The sequence below is a fragment of the Ictidomys tridecemlineatus genome, chromosome 7, assembly GCF_052094955.1.
Source record: "Ictidomys tridecemlineatus isolate mIctTri1 chromosome 7, mIctTri1.hap1, whole genome shotgun sequence".
Lineage (NCBI taxonomy): Eukaryota > Metazoa > Chordata > Mammalia > Rodentia > Sciuridae > Ictidomys > Ictidomys tridecemlineatus.
Genome location: NC_135483.1, coordinates 9,075,909 through 9,096,616, shown reverse-complemented (window position 1 = coordinate 9,096,616; position 20,708 = coordinate 9,075,909). Strand labels below are relative to the sequence as shown.

At 34.9% G+C, this 20,708-nt stretch overlaps 1 protein-coding gene across 14 annotated transcripts in view; it reads left to right on the top strand.

The window, feature by feature from the left end:
* Positions 1-5,205: 5,205 nt before the first annotated feature.
* Positions 5,206-20,708, top strand: part of Phf20l1 (PHD finger protein 20 like 1) — a 71,057-nt gene continuing 55,554 nt past the window's right edge. For 5 of the 14 annotated variants that reach the window (XM_078016684.1, XM_078016683.1, XM_078016682.1 and 2 more), the window contains exons 1-2: positions 5,206-5,495; positions 7,575-7,694. In XM_078016684.1, the coding sequence (XP_077872810.1) occupies positions 7,612-7,694 (83 nt within the window). In that variant the 5' untranslated portion in view covers positions 5,206-5,495; positions 7,575-7,611. Of the gene's footprint in view, positions 5,496-7,574; positions 7,695-12,037; positions 12,182-19,686; positions 19,769-20,708 lie in introns of those variants that run through there. The other 9 variants (XM_078016694.1, XM_078016693.1, XM_078016692.1 and 6 more) reach the window with 5 other exon arrangements.

Below are 20,708 nucleotides of genomic sequence, written 5' to 3'. Positions count from 1 at the left end.
TTAGAAATATATATATATTTTTTGATTAAGTCTATTGAACTTTGGATAAAGCAGCCCAAGGAAGACACCAAGTATTAAACAAACGTGTGAATATTATGCGAATGCATCTATGCATGCTGTCTGCTCCCTTTGAGGGTGCCATCTCTGTTCTCAAGGAAAGCAATGACCACTAAGAGACTCAGTGTTGGTTTCTGTTAATTTGTACAGCTGGTGCATTCTTCTGCTTACCCCTGTTCCACCGGTGTTAACAACCCCGGCAGTGTTTCTGTTTTGGAGAGACTGCCTCTAAAAGCCAACACCAAAGAGGTCAGGAATATGAATGGTAGCTCAGTTTCTCCAGAGATTTGCCTCTCATTTAATTATTTTTTAAAATTTTGCAATTTATTGGATAGCAAATTGTAATTTGGAATTATAATCAGTATAATTATTATTTGTACCAGTTATTATTTTTGTCACCCAACTTTCATTTTCTTTCAAGTAGCAGCATCCCAATTTTGCTTTAAATCACATATTCACTCCCATCTCTTAGTCCATGAGTTTTGGGTTAGTCTCCACTCTCATCTGCTTGATTGGGAAATAGACTCAGGTCTAAGCTAAATCATCAGTACAAGTCAATTCCATGGCCACCTTCTCAGGTCAGGTTTGGGCACGCACTGAACTTAATTTAGGCCAGTGAGAGAGTGACTTCTAAGACTTGTTCTTACGTTCATTAAAATGTTACACTGGCAAATCTGATGCTGTCACCCAGAATAAAATTAATTCCTAGGAAACAGAGTGAAATATGTTATAATTTGATCTTTGAATCAAATGGACACAGAAGAAAAACTCATCTTATTAATTTCCCCAATGAATAAATTTGGGTTATTCTGAAGCCTATTTTCATTAAATTTTACAAGGTGAATCTTACCCCACCCTGCAGGTCTGAAACTTGTATACATGAGAATCATTTATGGTGACTTGTTAAAACACAGTCCCCAAAACTGAAATACAAATTAGTTCCCAATAACTTGCATTTTAATGAACAACCCAAGTAAGTTTAATGCAGATGATTGGTGGGACAAAGCTTGATAAATACTGATAGGCTCAGTAAAAATGATATCAGAGAACAACAAAAATTAGGGTAGGTGCCAAGTTTCAATATAACAGCTGAAAGTGAAGAGCCCATAGTTTGTCCATAAGGAATCAAGAGTAGATTCCACAATCTGCAATGCTTTTCTGTTTAAGGAACGCTTGACTTATTTCTCATTATTATTTCTTCCTGTTTTATGTAGTATGGTCACATGTTGCTGCTTGTCTGGGACTTCCCAGTGAAATAATTTCTTCCAAATCTAAAAATCTTTAATATCTTAGAAGCACAGGTGGTTTCTGAATAGCATATGAACTTATAGTAAACATAAACTTACATATATATGTATAATGTCATCTGAAATGTCTCAGCATTCTTAGCATTGGCTTGTTCTAAGAACATGGCATATAAACCTGTAGCAAGTAACAGTGAGAAATACTTTGGAAGTGTGGAAAATGCTCTATGAACTTGGCGAAAGACGGTGCCTCTGTCCTTTCCTCCTTGGCTTGGAGGTCCCAATATCAATGAATAATTCTGGAACAACCATCATTTCCAATTAATAAAGGGATATGATGACAGAGAGGCAAGATAAGTGAGCTTTATTTGTCAGGTGAAGAAAATAATGTTAATACCATTTTCAAAGATTTTTTAAAATTTCTAGAATGGCGAGACATGCCTGAGGTGTCCATTGTAGCATGTCTGTCTCCGATAAATTAGTGAATTTAAAAAATAAAAAAAAGCAAACAATCTTTGAGTTGTTTTGTCTTTATTGATGTTAATTAAAAATATTAAATAAACACCCCAAAGTACCATTCCTGTGTTTTATATGTAACTCAGATTATCTGGTATAGTAGTAACTTTTTTCCTCCCTTAAAATAGAAATATAGTTGTTAACTATTCCAGGAAGTTTTATGGTTCCACATTTGTATTTTTAATGTTGGAGGAATTTAGAGCCATGATTTCTGCCTAACGACTGTTGTTTCAAGATAATTTGCTCACTTCTTGTTTGGTTCTGCTGAAACACAGCTGTAAGTTCTTTCTTTCTATATTTGGAGACTGAGTGACTGAGGGCTAGCATCAACCATCTGTAAGAAGGGTGTCTGTGTGAAAGAGAGGAGAGGGGACATAATGATACCCAGCTCCACTATATGGCTCAGGAGTCATTATCACATTGCCTCTCTTCTGTATCCCTGTCCCGATCCTGACCTCAGACTCCATATGGCCCAAAGAGGGAATGGCTTCCTATGTAAGGATTTTGTCATTTTTATCAGATTAAAGCCCCCCGCTCTTAGAATTAATATTATCTATTACCCTCTCTATTTTTTTTTTGGAGGAGGGTACTGGGGATTGATCTCAGGAGCACTCCACCACTGACCAATATCCCCAGCCCTATTTTGTATATATTTTTTTAAATTTGGAGACAGGGCCTCACTGAGTTGCTTGGAGCCTTGCTTTTGCTGAAGTTGGCTTTGTACTCCTGGCCTCAGCCTCCCGAGCTGCTAGGATTACAGTTGTGCTCCACAGCCACTGTGCCTGGTTCTTCTCTACTTTTCTAAAATTAAATTCATTGAAAATGAAAAACTACACACACGTTTTAAAATATCAATATAACAATGCTAATATTGACATAAAATATCAATATAACATTGCTAATACAATGGAAATTATTCATAATAAAATATTTCAATACATAAAATTCAACCTTGACTTAGGAAAAGATATAAGTAGTCAAGCGCTTGCACCTAAATTTAGATAGATACACCCTGAATGTAACAGCTACAAACACAGATTGATACAGGTGCATCTCAGCAGTGCCTCAAATACTAAGTGTGGCTTATGGACTGGGAACGTGACTTCTTAAAATGGAATAAACTATTAGTAATGTTTAGAAAAATAGTACAATCTTCCCTTGTATTATATACTTGCAATGTAGATTAAAAATTTTCAAAAATACTTTGGGCTTATATGTGAAACTCAGTTCTAGGCAAAATTATAAACTGTTTTGTTCACCCTATGAATGTCTGAACCAACATTCAAAAGTTCTGCATGACATGGGGGCAATTCTTCAAGGTGTCAGACTGCATTGTGCATTTCAGGAGGTCTGGCAGCCCTGGCTCCTCCTCACTAAATAGCAGCACTGTGCCCCAGTCATATAACAACCTCCCCTACTTTTCCAATGGGTCCTCTAGAGGATGATATTAATTTCATAGAGAAGCACTAGTTTATATAATCCACTCAAGCCACTTATTAACATAAGACCTCATTTGCATTTTTGTTCTTTTAAGTTGCATTATCAGAAGGACTAAAGTTCTCATTAAAATAGAAAAATCTTCTCTTGTGGATAGGTGGATTCTCAACAAGTAGTGGACAGTGAATAGGATATGTTATCCTTTGTGTATTTAAATGAGACTTATTTAAATGGCACTCAAATTTTTACTCATTATATAATAACATTCATTTCTTTTCTCAGTAGCTTATGTTTCAGCAGGTGTTCTTCCAGGGTTCAGCAAGGTTTAGCTCTACATTGAGAACCAGAAACTTGATTGCTGGTATTGTCACTGATGCTGGAGAAAATTTGTCCTTATTTTGAGCTTCATTAGCAACTTTTGATACAAAGACCTCAGTAGCAGAGTTTAATCAACATAGCTGAAGCCAGAACTTTAGCTGCAAGGGAGATTGAGAACATGAGTTTCTGACACTTGCATCTTATTTAGTGGGAGATTAATCCTGCCTCCATGATTCATAAGTGGATGAGACTATCAGTTTTGGTAAGGTCATGCTGTGTAACAAGCAATCCCCAAAAAGTAAATATCTATTTTTAAATAAATACTTATTTCTTTATATTGCATACCGGATGTAGATTATCAGTGGGTCCTGAGCTTATCATAATAATCTGTCTGGGTTGGTAGAGCAGCAATCATCTCAAATACTGTTTTTAAACTGTACTAGGTACTGAGAGCTTGGTGAACTGGCTTTCAACATTGCAATAATAAAGATTACTTCTAATGTTATTTTATAGCAAATCAAAAGGCCACACATAATGCTAAGGAGGGTGTTATGCATATAAAGGAAGATTTTAGGAATATTTGATGCATTGATCTAATGAAATCATGTGGGAAAATTCTCAAACATGGAAAAGAGTACAGATGTAAGACCAACATCCAGTAGATACTGTTTATTTATATCTTTTCTATGTATCACCACGCTCAGTGTAGCTCAGTAGCTATTAGCAACACAGTAGGTGATGAATGAGTGAATGTTGAATAAAAGGATGAATATGAATTTGGTTGCTTAATTTACCAAATTTACTATAATTGAAGCTTAAAGAGTTACTTTACTATTTTAAATCCACAGTGAAGCAAGATAAATATAAATGTCATTTGTATGCAATGATGCACTTAGAAAACTTGAGAGCCAGTGTGGTACAGTGGAAAGAGAAAAAAAGATGTTTAAAGACAATATTGCTTTGTGACCACTTGTAGGATCTCTTTATGGCAGGGACATTATCCCATAGCAGGGACATTGTCTCCTGCACTTAGAGCCGACTTAGGGACATAGTTCTGGCATCGTTAGCTGTGTAGCCTTTGCAAGAGTTCCATCAGTGTAACCATGGGTGCTCTACCTGCCCGCGCATGCACAACACTTTCTTCACTTAGTAATATGTTTGTGGTACTTTACGAAATCTCCTAGACTGTGAAAAGGAAGACACTTGTGCAGTTGTGATTGTCATGCGATAGACTGACAGCATAGTGTCTGCCAGGAAGGATGCATTCAGGAGGGTTCACACTTCTAGCTCTGTAGGGGCGACCATTTGCTCTATTCTTAATGTGGAATGGAATGGATACCTAAAAAAGTGTGCAGTGCATTTATAGAGGTTTGCCCAAGGTGCTAGGGAGAGGGGCTTGAGGAATAACAATAACAATCCTCGGGCTTCATCCTCAAAACTCAAAGGTCCAACTCTTCACAACCGCCAATGGGCGCCTAGAGCTCCAGCTCCCTCCTTGATGTCTGGGGCCCGCCCGCGAGCCGCCTCCAACCGCCGCCAAGCCCCGCCTTCCAGGGCGGCCCTCCAATCGGCGGCACCGTCCTAGCCCAACCCTCGTGGGTCACGTGGCGCGACCGGGCCCACTTCCGGTGCGTCGCGGGCGGCTGACGTCGCCGGGCCCCGCGTCGCGTCAGGGCTGGCCGGCGGCGGCGGAGGTGGAGGCGGAGGCGATGGCAGCGGACCCTGAGCGGGCTTGAGGGCGCGGACCCAGCTCCCTCCCGCGCTACCTCGGGCCGACCCGGCGCTGCCTTCTCGGCTCGCCCCACGTCTGCTCCCTCCCCGGCCGCTGCCTGGGCGGAGGCGGAGGCCCGGGCTGGCCGCCCTGCTCGTGCCCCGGCTCGGCCCCGGACGGCCCGGCTGCTGTGCGGAGAGGAGGCCGAGTCGGTAAGAGGCGGCGGCGGGGCCTGGAGGCCACCCGGCCCCCGCCCGGCCGCCCGGGACGCCCCCGCGCCGTGTCGCCCTCCGGCCGGCTCCCAGCCCGCCGCGCTCGCCGCAGCTCGCCGGCCCTATTGTCTGGGCGCCGCCGCTCCCTCTCCCCTCCCTTCCTTCCCCCTGCCGAGGGCCGGCGGCTGTCAAACCTGGAGGCTGCTGGGCTTGGGGCCAGCCTGCCCAGCCTTTCCTGCCCTTCTGCCGCCCGCTCTGCGTCCAGCTTCACCTCCCACCTCCTGTGGCCCCTCCGGCATTCTCTGACCATCGCTCCACTTGCTTGGTGTCTGTCTTACCCATTTTCTCTTCCCCTCCACTTGTCATCTCCCATAGCTTCCACTGTCCTTCCATTTTTTTGCTATTCTTTTTTCGCTTTCCTCCCTGTTTTTATTCCTCTTCGTGTCCTGCCTTCTCTCTTTTTGCCTCAAGTTTTCTCCTCCAATAGATTGACTTATTTTGTATAAGTAACTTGATTAAAATCTCTCTTCATCCTTCTGTCTTTCCACAAGAAAATGAAACCTTGCCTTTTCTGTATTTACCTCATTCCTAAGTGTCACTGGGTATTATTATTATGGGCTCTAAGTTTGATCCTAGAAAATGTTAGTGTAACTGCCTAACCATCCCTTACTGAGTTCTTCCTGTGAAGAACAGCAAAAATTCTGATTTGATTTCTACACAGACATTTAAGTAACTGCCTTATGTGTTGCACACCAACAAAACTTTTATTAAAAATATTCCTACATGTGTTCCATAACCCCAGTCTGGCCATGATTCCTGTTAACTCTTTAGTGGCCTAATGTTTGCTCAGGCCGTACCAAGAGGATGTCTCCAGCTACCCCCAAACCATGACTATTAAATTTTATTTCACAATTTTTGGAGCTGGCAGTCATATTATTTTTTCCTCCTTGCCTGTCAAATTCTTTCTGAGAGGAAGGGACAATTAGAATTTCATGTTTTTTGTCTTTTGAAATTGTGACCAATCCAGTGTAAAACAAAACAAAACAAAACAAACAAACAAACAAAAAACCACTTTTTAAAAAACTGTAGTCACCATAATCATTAGAAATTACAAATATAAAAAAATTGTTTTAGGTATTTGTCTCATTCTCCAGTAATAATAGACTTCCTGATTATCTATTAGATTTTGATTAGATTATCTCAAAACACGTTCAGAGTCCTCAAATACTCATTAGTGAAAAAGGAGGCCATCCCAAGTGTGTTAGGTGGCCAAAAGTTTAATAGTTTTAGTTTAAATAGTCTCCATGTGAATCATCTTGAGGGAAGTATGTATGTACTTTTTGTAGTTTTTTGTTTGACATCACTACCATTTTTAACATCAGTGTGGGTGCTGTATATTGAAATAGAAATAAATAGAGTAGAAGTAAATTTTCACAGTTAAAATCCCCAGGATTATTCCTTATTAAATATGAAATATAAGAAAAATTTCAGTTGTGACCCTGTTAAATTGAATCTGCTGCCAAGGTAGGGCTTTATAGGTAATGAAACATCCCAGTCACCAGAGGAATTAATCAAAATCCTCACTGGCCAAGGACTGTGTCTACTGTCTTCTTTGTCTTTGTGTGTTTCCAATGTTTTGTATTATAAAGCACTCAAATATTTTTTGAAATTAATGAAAAACTTAATTTGTTTTCTTAAGAATTTAAAAAATTATTCAGAGCACTCGGCTTTCTTAATTTTTCAAAATAGGAAATCATTTTTGGGGTATTCTCTTGGACATTTTCAAATTAAAATTTAAAGCATTTTAACCATTAGTAAGTTTTAATGGCACATCTATTTATTCTTTTTTTAACTACTTATCTTCCTATGTCCTTTTGCTTAATTCCCTATCAGGAGTGCCTCCAAGTTGCATAGTACTTTACCTAGAGATGTTGGTAATCTTCATTCAAATTAAAAACAATTAGGAAGTATTTTAACATCTCATGTATTGTTTTAAAAATTGTTTAATTTTGTTCCCTTACACTATATTTCCTGTGCATTTTATGCATTGGAATCTAACTTTCTTTTTTTCCTCTTGAGGTAGTGAAAAGAAAATACTGAAGAATAGGATCTCAAGATGAGTAAAAAGCCCCCAAATCGTCCTGGAATCACTTTTGAGATTGGTGCTCGTTTGGAGGCACTGGACTACTTACAAAAATGGTATGGAAAATGTAGAAATTTGACGTTAAGCACAATATCTATAGCTTCACATTACTGTTAACTCTTCTGGTAGTAGCTGAAGCATTATTATAATCACAGTTTAAATACATGTGCATTGGTTTTTAGTTTTCAGTTTTAGCATTTAAAAATTTTAGTCAATTATTTCATGTAATCGTTTTAGGTGTTTGAGAACTGAAAATAATTGTCTATTACATGGGTTGTACAGAGTGTATACCTAACTTAATATACCTAACATGAGTTATGTATATACCTAACTTAGAGTGTATACCTAACTTAGTATACCTAACATGAGTTATGTTGAGAGAGGTTAAGAGGAAATTAATTCAGATAATAAGCTTCCCAAGTTTTAGATAAATTTCGGTAGGTCTGTTTTCTTGTCCTGTATCAGAGGTGGTCTTTCATACTACTGAGTGTATTAATGGTTAGCACAGTATTTTTTTCATAGTATACACTTTCAGAAATATCTCCACTCTTTACCATCCCACCTAAAACCAAAATTGCACTTAACCTTCTCCTTTCCTGAAGGGCAGAACCTAGAACAAGTTGTTACTATCTCCCAAACTAGATGGGCACTCCTTCCATACACTGCTTTCTTCTCTTGTGTGGCCATCTGCTGTATGTGGTAAATTTAACCCTCCCTAATATATCCTTTATACATGATGTCAGAAAAGTACATAAACAGGTATAAAACCACCACCTGCCAAAGAAGGATGGGAAACAACATGTAGGGTCACTGGGCTCTAGAAGATATAAAGGTAATTCCCCTCCACCTCAGGAATGTGATCCTTATTCAGGCTAGCTAGCCCTTGCTCATGGTAGAGGTCCTCTTGGTTGCATTTTCAAGCCTCGATTTGAGAGAACCATTAGAGAAGTCCCCTTGCTAGAGTTGGGTTGCCTTTGTTCTTCTTGAAGCCTGTTTATTTTGGTGAGGAGTCTAGTGATTTAGCAACTCCAGGATGTTATTTAGCAGACATTTTGACATTTTCTTTCACTACAACTTCATAGTAGGCATGTTACACATTTGCTTTTGATTGATTTGCACTAAGTCAATTTCCTGAGTTGGCAATGGCAGACAAAAATTTGTTCAGTCGTAATATTTGACTTTAGTCAAGGGTTTCTGTCTCTTTAATATCTGACCTTAGACCCCAGCATTTCCCTGACCCTCAGTTTAATGGCCTTGATCTTGGGCTCTGCTTTAGGACTGTTGACACTGCAACATCTGAGGTTGACAGGCATAGTTATTACACCCCTTTTCCTCAGTGGCATCTCGAGGTTCTTTCTAGAGGTCTCCTAACTCTTATCAGGTGGATAGTGTACATAATTGTTCTCTGGAGGGCTTCAAAAACATCTGGGAACCAGGCAGTAAATCTTTCCTATTAGTGACAATAAAGTATCTTTAGATATTGTCAAATGTCCACCAATGAGGGATGGTGGAGAAGGCGAGGCAATGAAATGTTCCTGATTGAGAATATTGCCTGAGACTGTGTAACAGATGATAGCAGTTTAGGCAGTAATTGGAATTTTTGGCTCTCATTTGGCCAAAAGGAGCTGTATACTGTGAAGCACACTATTGAATCTCTGTCATAAAATGAGTATAGAAATAATACTTAGTTTTTGATTTTGATGTTAATTTTAAGTATTTAAGTTACTGACTTTAGTATTAACTAGTTAACCTACATTAATATATTCTCTTAGGTTTCTCAACCTACAGAGTTGTAACTGAGCTTGCTTCCATTGTTGAAGAAGCATGTAGTTCATTAGTTTTTTCCGTAGTTTTCAGAGAGATGAACATAACTTTAGTATTGGTGAGAAACTTATTTCTGTTGGTGATATGTTTTATAAACCAACAGCTGTTAAAATTTATGATTCAGTAGTTGAAAGATAAGGACTATAAAAAAAGAACTATTTTAAAACTATGCCTAAATATATTTTTTAGTGTTCTGGGTTTCTAGATGATTTGGAATTTCAAAGAACAAATGAAAGTTGTAGCTTCTCACCAAGAAATTTCTAAGTGCTTATTAGAAAGAGTGATGTCATGTGTGTCCTCAATTGGTGAAGTTTAAATTTAATCTAATGACCCCAGTGATAATGATTGTTTGAAGTAAACATTAGCCTGAGTAATCTCATATGATCATCATGAAACTTTTTGACAATTTAATTTTCATGAATTCATTCATATAAAGATTTGAGCATCTGCTTCAGGTAACTCCTTGATTAAAAACGAAGTAAGAGAATTATATATACGTATTCTGAATAATTCAAATAAATAATTTTCTTGTGATTTTTGTTTTTCAATATCAATAGTTTCAAGAACTACTTAGACTTAGGTGAGTATTAAATTGTTAAGTGGCTTACCACAGAGCAATTTTAAATTGCTGAGATTAATTTATATGTGGCACAATATTTCTGTGGGACTTAATGTTTAATAGGTTTTATTTTTAAATGAGATAAGCTTTATTCTTTATATTATTCTGTTTGTAAAGGGCCATTCTGTATTTTGTATCAATTCTATTTGATTACTGAGAAACTGACATTCTCATAAGGGCCAGAATAGTTAATCACTAAAAATATACAGAAATAATTCCCTTCCTTCCTCCTTTCTTTCACAGTGTTTCTTGTAACCATATTGAATGCTTCATCTTCCAGATTTATTCAGATCAATTTGAAAAGTATTGAGTTATATTTGATATAAATGTAGTTTAACTGTTGTAGTCATTGGACTGGTAGAGAATGCAAATCTTGCTGTTTCTGTACTTTACACTGAATAGTTTATCTGTTATTAATGAACTTACTTATCAAATGTTGATATGTTTCCTTTTAAAGAGAAATGCAAAAGGAGCCTAATGATAGTGGAATACTCAGAATACCAGTTTTCTTTGTTCTGTATGTAGAAGTATTTTCATATATAAAGAAGAAAAAAATAATTTTTAATGTGTCCCTAGGAATAAAAGGATAAACTCTAAATGTAGTAGGCAGAAACAAACTAAAGTTAAGCTCCCTTAGTTTAAGATTTGTTTAGTAGGAAGACTCACTCTGTTTTAGGAAAAGTAAATTATTACTGTTTAAACAAACCATATCACATATTTCTTAAAGTTCAGGAAGATATCTTACTTTTGAAGAGAAGCTTTTTTAAAGTAGGGATTTATTACTTTTTGTTTTCAAATTACATTTATAGCTACATAAGAAAATATTGATGGCTTGATTATTTTCCAGTACTAATGGGGGCAGACCTGATAAGCCATTGAACGATTAGTCATTTTCATTCTAATATTTGTTGTTTGATACTTGGATCTCTTCTAGACTAAACCTAACTCCTAGTGTGCACTATTAAAATTTTTGAAAATTTTGTAGTCTTACTTAAATTTTTTCTTTAACTGAATAATCAGTATAAGGATTTTAACATACTACTGTTCAATTGACACAGGCACCTGTTTTCTGTCTTACCTCCATCATATTTTCCACTATAACCTCTGTCCATCCAAACTTTGACATTGACTGTTATATTACCTTGAAAGCAGTAATAGCATGAGAATCAAAATGATGGAGGTGTTTTGATACAGGAATGTATTTTGGTAAGCAGAAGGTGCAGAGTTGAAGTTATACTGGAGACACTATAAGTGGATAGTTTTAAATTGAGACATAATAAATTCAGAGAGTTATTAACCCTGTAAATATGAGTAATCTTTAAATGGTCTGCTTATTAGCAAAATAGAAGCAGAATTACTGGCTTTTATTTACAGATTGATTTTAAGGATCAAATAAACTTAAGTATTTAAACTTACTTTAAATTACATACATTTATACATAAATGTGTATAATTTATATATATTTATACATAAATATAAAGCTTGAAGCAAATTCAAGGGAAGAGCTAGAGTTAAAAAATAATCATTTGGGGATCTGAGATTTAAGTATGTAAGGTTTTAAATGAAGCTTTAGTGTTTATATAGAGTGGCCTGGAATTGTAGGAAAGCCATATCATTGAAAAAAGCTGTAGCAGTCTTCTTGGTGACAATCAAACATTTCTATAAAGTTTTATAGTTTATAGAGCACCCTTGCCAATATTAAAGTGTCTCATTATTCCAAAAATGTTCAGTGATGAAAGTGGTAAAACTGGTTTTGACTACTGATTTAACTTCTGTCTTTTGATTGAAATTAAACTAGTTATTATGTAGAAAATGATTTAGTTATGAAAACACGACAAATAATATGCTGTGGTGTTAGTCTTAAACAAATTTGAAGTATAGAGTCAATTGAAAATATTCAGATGAGTTATGCTCTTCTGACTTCTTTTGGAATATTTCTATTTAATTCTCTTCTAGATCTAAAGAAAAGGAAAATGAAAGATTAAAAAATGTGGAGATGTCTCCAAGTATCAGAGTTTGATAGAACAGTATAAATTTGAATTGGCAAATGCTGTTTCCACACATTTGGAGGTTTTTGAACTGTATGGAACATTTGCAAATGTGAGTTTTTAAGATGTTCATAAGCAGAATCTTAATAGTGTGGGAAAACTGAGGAAATTAATTTGTAGCAAGTACAAATCACGTTCTAATTAAAAAAATACATATATTCTGAATTTTTAAAAAAATTATTGTTTTCCTAAGATATTCAAAGGAAAGCATTAGTAAAGATAAGTTGTATGATCTATATTTAGGGTAGGAGAATACTCCTGAGAAGAAATATGTGGATTGACTTTTAATTATGAAATAATACTTATATTAGATGAGTTTTTAAATTGTAGGAGCATCAGGTGAATACTTTTATGTAAAATATAGGTTCTTTTGGTAATATGAATAAAATATTTGTCTCTTTATATGTGGGTTTTCTAAATTTGTATATAGTTGAAAAGTAATCATTGTTGACTCATTAACTACCTTAAAAACCTAATTTCAGAAAAGGTGTGCAATTGCATGTACTTTTTTTTATATAGTTCAGACATTTTCACATCCAGATAATCATAAAATTTGAATCAAAAGTCAAATATGAAACCATCCAGCCTAATCATCAAGCAGATGCGTACCAGTGTACAGACATTTTAGTTCTTAAGTTTTTAAAATATCTGCAAAGTCTTGTATACTCCTTTTAATGATGATAAAGAACTGCCTCCTCCTCCAAAACACAAAGTGTGAAAAGCAAAATTAGAAATAGGGGGAAATAGAGTTATTATTTATTTTAAAATACATCTGGTCTCACTGTGATTTTTGTTCTTATTAATTTTTTTCTTATAGTTTTGTATAAGAAAAGGAGAGAAAAGGAATACCAGGGAAAAAATTTAACTGGAAGTCAGGTTCTTCTCTGTTTTAATGTCTTTTCAGTCAGTGTTACTTTTTAAATGATCTTTCGGGTCCTTTGATTCTAAATTTATTTTCTTTTATATAGTTCACTTATATTTTAATCTCATTTTTAGACAGGAAAATAACAGACCCAAGGCAGAAGTATGCTAGACAAGGAAAAGTCACATATAGTTGGTTTTTTAGAAGAGAAAACAGTTAAGTACATGTATGAAGACGTGAAGATGTGTCTCTACTTTTTGTACAACCTACAAACTGATGATTTCCTAGCCTCCTTCATAAATTCATAAAAGTATAAAATCTATATGTGTAATATGAATTGTTATGCATTCTCTTGTCATATATAATTAAAATTTTTAAAAAATTGAATGTAATTTGGAACAAAAATCTAGAGGCTTGCATTTGGATCATAGTGCCTTTGGGCTCCAAATGGTGAGCTTTTCACTATGACACATTGCCTCATTCCCTGGAGCTGTGATCTCAGTTAGCTAAATGGGCTCAGTGTTCACAGACCATATTTCTTTTTTTCCCTCCCTCCCTCCTTCTGTCCTTCTCTTCTTCCTTCCTTTCCCAGTACTGGGCATTGAACTCAGGAGTGATCTACCACTGAACTACATCCCCAGCCCTATTTATAAAAGACATTGTCTCCCTAAGTTTCCCAGGTTGTCCTTGAACTTGGACTCCTGAACTTGGACGCCTTCTATTTTTTGGGCCTATAGGCATGTGCCATCCTTCCCAGCAAACAGGCTATCTTGATTGCCCACTTAATCTAGTTGTATGTATGTGTCTGGCAAGATTGTCCCTGGAAGTTCATCAAGGCTCTATAACTCTTGCTCCTTGAAATTAGAGAGCTTGCCCAAGGCAGGTTAATTTTAGGTCTCTGTATTCTAGAAAGCTTCCTTCTTCTGAGCTTACCTTAGAATCAAACCTACAAACTTACAAACTGATGATTTCCTAGCCTCCTTCATAAATTTATAAAAATATAAAATCTAGGAATTTTAAGCTTATTTTGCTGTGGTGTGTGTGTTTTTCGTATGATGGCAAAGATTGGACTAAGAGAAAAGACAGTTTTATTTGCTTCTCTGACATTTGGTTGAAGTGCAGCTGTCATGTATCACACACTTATATCTCTGTATTCATTGCATCATTCCTGCAGAATGTTGTTATTATGTTTTGTGAGATTTCGTTCTAGTCACATCACATAGATAATAGTTTATTTTTTGGTGGTGGGGTTGATTAAAACCACTAACTGGGAAACAGTTTATGTGTGGTAGTTAACTACCACATATATTCTCTAGTAAAGAGAGTATATTGCAGTTTTAGTTTTGCTGAGTTGACAGAACTGGCATCTGCAGATACTTAGTGTTTTTAATTTTTGTTTTTAAATGATGTATTTTAAGCTGAGGGAGAAAATATTAGTTTTAATTTTTTGTTTTAAATATCAGTATAATTCTTAAAAATAAATTAACAGTAAGCTGAAAAGGCAGTTTAGTTTTGCTAAGCTTCATAAGGGTCCTGGTTTTTTAGTATTTTTAAAACTGTAAATTTATATTTTGTAGTACTAGTACTGTTGACCATCCCCTACCATCATTTACCACAGAGCATAGCAATATTCATTTTATTAAATTAGAAATTGGTAAGTGCAAGTGTGTGTGTGTGTGTGTGTGTGTGTGTATGTGTATCTAACATAGGTATTTACTTGCAAACGGTAATATACTAAGTTTATTGAATTTTGGTGGGCTTTTAATAAATGAACTCATATATTTGGTGTTATCTTGAAATATATGGTTATTATTACCAAAAAATTAAGACAAATGAATTTTGACTTATGAGTTGAACAAAAGATGATCTTTATTAACCTACGTTAAAAATTTCAGTTTTAAAGTCATATTTTTCTTAGTTCTATAACAAATCATTCTAGGTTTCCTATCTTAATTTTTAAATTTACATAATGACAGATTTTAAATGTGGCAAAAGTTAAGCTACATTATTTTCTCAGAGTGATTCATTTTAATAGTGTGATATTTCATATTTCGGAAGACCTGAAATGCAGTAAGTACTTCTTTAGTTTTGAGAAATTTTAATAATAAAATAGGTCTTTTTTCTTTGCTTACTCATTTTGTGTAGAGGTAGGCATTTTTCAAAATACAATAAAATCTGTTTTCTGTATTCTTTGAGCTAACAGAAACCAACTTTAGGTATGTTATTTGTATAAAAAGCAGAAGATTAAATTTGAAGGAAACAAACTAATTTGATTTTTCTTATTTTTTTAATCTGTTTTTATTATCTTTTATTAAGAGCCTGCTAAACTTAAAACTCTGCAGTAAGTGAGATGACTTTAGTATCATCAGTTGCTAGAGCAGAATCTGGAGTGATTGAACATCCAGTCTTTAGAGACTGCAAAACCTGAATTCAGGGATCCAGCACTATTACCTCTTTAAATGATGCAAGTTACTGAACATTTCAGAACCTCTGTAACCTGGTTGAAAAAGCAGGAGCAGTAATACTACCTTACACAAAGCGTTCTCAGAGTATTAAGCAAGACAGTACCTTGATTTTAGCATGTTTCCTGCCACTTTAGGCACTTAACACTAACTTTAGTATTAGCAATGTGAATGTTAGTTATTTTAAGAAGGTAAGTCAAATGGAAGAGAAATTAGTATTCTGAAACTTTAATCAATAAGGGATATAAACACATGTGTAGTAAAAAATATTTAATTGCTAAATATTAAGAAATATAATTAGGCAACTTCATCCTGCTAGAATTTTGAGTTTTGCTGGCATAATTAAGTAGTGAAAAGTTTGATTGTAGCTGAAAAAATTAAATTGAAGTGCATAAACTTGGAGTACAGTGCTGGTGATGGGGAGAGCCTGTTGTGGCAAAGTAAAAGGAGAGTTTTGAGGGGTTTCTGGAGTCTGATGGTAGGAGGAGGTAAAAAGTGCAAAGGTCGTGGCATAGGCCCTACCTGTGTGTGTTCTGGGGATTAGTGCACAGTCTAGAAGGAAGAGCTGAGAAATAGTCTAAATAGATTAGACCCTAGAGAGTTGTAGAAGATGTGATTTTGACCCATGAGCTATTATCTTGAATGTTCTTAAAATTCTAGATTATTTTTAATTGTGTTTCATTTTGAAATCTCAACTTTGAATAAATCAAAAGGGTTTTTCAGTGTTTTTTAAGTGTAAAATAAATTAATATTCAGTGTCTAAAAGCACTGAATTTTAAAATTCTAGTATAAAAATATTAGGTTACCTTGTCTTTGCAGGTAAAATCAGTAGATGAATAGGTGAGGAAAATCACAAAGTGTATGTAAATTTGAAGTGCTTCTAGGAAACTGAAAACATTAAAGAGTTACTAGGTTACAAGAATATTGTGTTTACTTAGGATCACAGTCTACCTTAATTTTTATTTGACAAATAACCTTTTATTTCTAGCTCTTATGATATGTTTTAGTTATTTTGAATGAACACCATGTTAAAATAAGTTCTTATCTGCAAAATTTTTTGAATTGTTAATCCTAACTCCCTAGGATTCTGCTAACATTTACATTATGTTTGTCATATTTCATACATTATCATCCTATAAATCTTAAAGAACAGTTTTGTCCATGAAGTAATTTTTATTTTTTTATTTTTTATATTTTGCCATATTGGGGATTGAACCTAGGACCTTGTATATAGTAGGCAAATGTTCTACCACTGAACTACACCCCAGCTCTGAGAGCATTCTTTTAAAAATATTGTTATATGCTAGTATAATGTATCTTTACTAGTTATTACAGTAGATTATAATTGTGTTAATTTATTTGATTCACTTTTTCTTTGCTGATTAATGAAGTTAATAGGAAACAGTTGATTTCTAAATTTATATCAGAACTTTTATTGTCTTATCAACACAAACAAAATTTGAATAACTCAGGGCAATTTTTAAAAATTCTTTCACCTTTTAATTGCTATGACACTTGTTCAAATAGTTGCTTAGTCTTTACTCAAATCTTTTTCATGAATTTTAATGGTCTTTAGGACATTTGGCAACATATTCTGACCTTGCTCAGTGGATTGTACTGATTGGACTTCAGTTTAAGTGCAGGAGATTCGAGACCATAAGTATATCTGGGAATTTCCCTTGTCCTTCTCTTATTGTTGACTTTCTTTTATCAGTACTGGTCAAAATCTAGATGTATCAAATAGGATGACCAATCAGAATGAATTTTTTAAATTTAAATAATGTTTGTTTTACTGTTACAACATTGACTACAAAGCAATGTAGTAATAATAAAACAAACATTATTTATTAATATATCAGTTGATATTTCTGATATGACTGCCTGCTCACCTTTCTTTTCCTCTTTCACTCAGGAATAAGGGACTACTGATAGTTTGAATGTTAATAGATGATCTTGCCTTCCAGAAGTTTTTGTTTGCCCATGGGCTCTTGAAATCTGCATAAACCTGGGAATGTCCTCCTTTAAAACTGTTCATACATATCCACACTAATAAACAGTATTTTGCTTGCATATAACCTCAGGCATTTTGAGATCCTCTTGTGGATGAGTCAAGACTTGCCTGGGTTAAATAGTGAACAGTGTGAGCCAGTATATGAGTTCACCAGTAGTGGTAATTCCCATTTTAGGTTTCTCATATTTTTGTGTTTTGACAACATTGGGTGTTGATACTGTAAGGAGCTGATGCAGTATTTTCATTGTGTAGCTAACTTTGGTTAGTGTGTGGTTCTTATTCATTGTGGATTTAGTTCAGAGTTTATAGATATTGCTACTGTCTGAACAATCTTCTGTATGTTGGAAGTACCTGTCGTAGTGTTAAAATGACAGTATATAAGTAAGGCAATAAAAATCTATTAGAGTTCAGAGAAAGTAAAAATAATTTTTATTTTTTGTGATGACTTTGCTCTATTTGTAGTTACAGCCACAGGAACGTGACCATTAGGGAATTTGGATTCAAAAAGGGTCAATTAAATATAACAAAGATTATCTTAAAATCTTCTGAGTATTTGGATTTGTTCTTTATTTCCGTTGACCTTCCACCTCCTCCGAAAAAAGTTAATAGGGTGAATTCTTTTCCTTAAGTTTGATCAAGATAAACTCTTCTTCAGGATTCAAGTATAAAAGACATAAGAGCAATGTCATCCAGAGCAGTGGAGCACTACCTTATTTTGTACACAAGTAAACGTCACTTAAACAATGAGTGTATAAGTGGTATTACACCAGGGAAGGTACACAGTGGAAATTTTATGGTATTTGGCAGTAACACAAGAAAAGGGATAAAAGAACTCTATGTAAAATTTTCTCTTTGAGGAATCATACTTCTAGTGAGGTTACCTTCTCTTCATTTCTTTTTGTTGAACCCTTGTGAATTGCTACCTCATGCTCAATTTGTTTCTAATTTTCTCATCTGTAATCATTGTTTTGGCTGCTTATCTCTGACACTTTAAAGTCTGAAACCCCAGGCTCCCAGTTTCTTAAATATTTTCAACATAAATTATCATCATAAATTTCTGAGACTGAGACCAATCACTGTTCTTTAACAGCTTTCTATGATTCAGCATTAAAAAAAAAAAAGTCAAAAACAACACAACATCTTCTAAATTCAGTAAGAAAAATTTAGGTTCAGTTTGTAGTCAATTATAGTAAAGCATAAACAGTGCATCAAAATAATGTTGTAGTTCAAGATGGGAAACAGTTGTGAATACATTTGTTCAACAGTATTTTTCCTTCACTGTGTTTCCAAACATTATTACTATAGGCCATCTGCTTGAACAGGGAAATCATTTTATTATTATATAGCACTGTATGTTAAAATGCTATTTTGTGTACTTTATATGTATTGCAAAGATTTCAATGTTATGATTTTTTTCTTAAGGTAGAAGTGAAAAATAAAGTAAAACTTCAAGTGACTCCCTGCTATCTGTTTGTAGAAAGCTAGCAAGTCCAATCTAGTACTCACTATTTTCCATTATACATCTTACTGTTAATCATGTAATCTGGTGAAAGGGAATATAACTGTTTCTGTTAAGCACCCCTTCAGTCTCCAAACACAAGGCCCTTGAGGACAGATCCCACCTCCTACTTGACTCTGAATCCACATTGGCTACTGTTACCCAGAGTTACATAAATGATTTAAATTAAATGAACATGAGTAAATGAATTATGCTATACTCTTCACATTGTATTGTATTTAAGTCTCAAATCTTAAAGTCCCCTACTAGGTTCAATATGGATAATGTTTCCCAAGAACCTTCAATGGACTCCCTGATTTCTTTGAATTATTAAAGAATCTTAGATAAACCTTTTGTATGCACTTACTATTTTTACTGTGTATAATATCATCACTGAGAGATAGGCCTTTTCTCATTTCTCCTACTGGCATGGGACATAGACTTGTGCCAGTCAGTCTTGCCTTTGAACAATGCAGTATCATGTAATCTTGGACCAGTCTTCATGTGTTAAATTGGGACTATGTTATCTATTCCCTGGGTGGTTACCAAGATCAAATGAAAAATGCATATAAAGGACAGTTGAGACATGCAGTAAGTAAAACTTGTAGAGCCTTGACATTCACATGACAATAAATGCTTCATTTTTTTCTCTCATCTGACTCTAAAGATAATAAGCTTCTTGATGGTAGAAGTTAATTATGTTTCTTTTTGTATCTACCAACAGTGCCTAGCAAGTGCCTTAGTCTTATTAGCTGTTCAAGTATATGTTGCATGAATGAACAGAAATTTGGACATTCTTGATAATGGTAATATTTCTGATACCTTTATTTAAGATTCAAAATTTCACTAGTAGATCTTATAAAAGTTAAAATTATATTAATCCTAGGTATCATATTACTTATTTAACTTTTGGCCTTTTCTCAAGTTTACACAGCAGTTTGTAGATAATTACAGAGTGTGACATGCTGTGACTTCTAAAGAGGCTCCTAGAATTCAGTTTGTAGACTGGTTGTTGCATCAGGCATCCTCTCAGCCAGCAGAATTGGAAATATTTAAGTAACCATAAGTTACTTAAGAATGCAGTTTAGATTTTCATTATTTAAAGTCGTTTATATTCTGATATTTTAGCGAATTGAATCATTTTATAAAAATAGAGATTATTTAAATCTATTACTGTGGATTCTCCTCACTTTGAGAAATGTTTTAAATATGTATAGCTGCATCCATTTAGAATTTCAAGGGAACTACACAGTAAGTCCCTTACTATTCAGAAATTAAAAGATAGTGGTAAAGTAAGCATGTGAAATCTTACATTTTTGAGAGAAATTTATCAATTTTTGTAATTGATAGAAAATCTCTTCATAGTACTTCAATGGCTGGCAAATGTTGAAAATAAAGGTTAGCCAATCTTGTTCTAGGCTTCCTTTGATGCTTTTGATAATTTTTATATTTTAAAAACCAGAGTAGCAAAAACAGAAAACCAGAGCAACACTGGAAAATACGAGCATCATAACCTTGGCTCTTTGTGCAGGGTGGGCTTGTCCTCCTCAGCAGTATGTTTATCTGGATTTCTTTGTGTTTGTTATACTTTTCTATAACAAAGTACTCCAAGATTAAAATTGAGTCAGCAGCCTTCATAGTTGTGAAAAACATGCAAATTGTCTTTCTGTAACATCACTTCTTTATGCTGAATACTCCCTGAGTGCCTGTTGTATGTCCTATCACTGTGCCAGGTTCTGGGAGTAC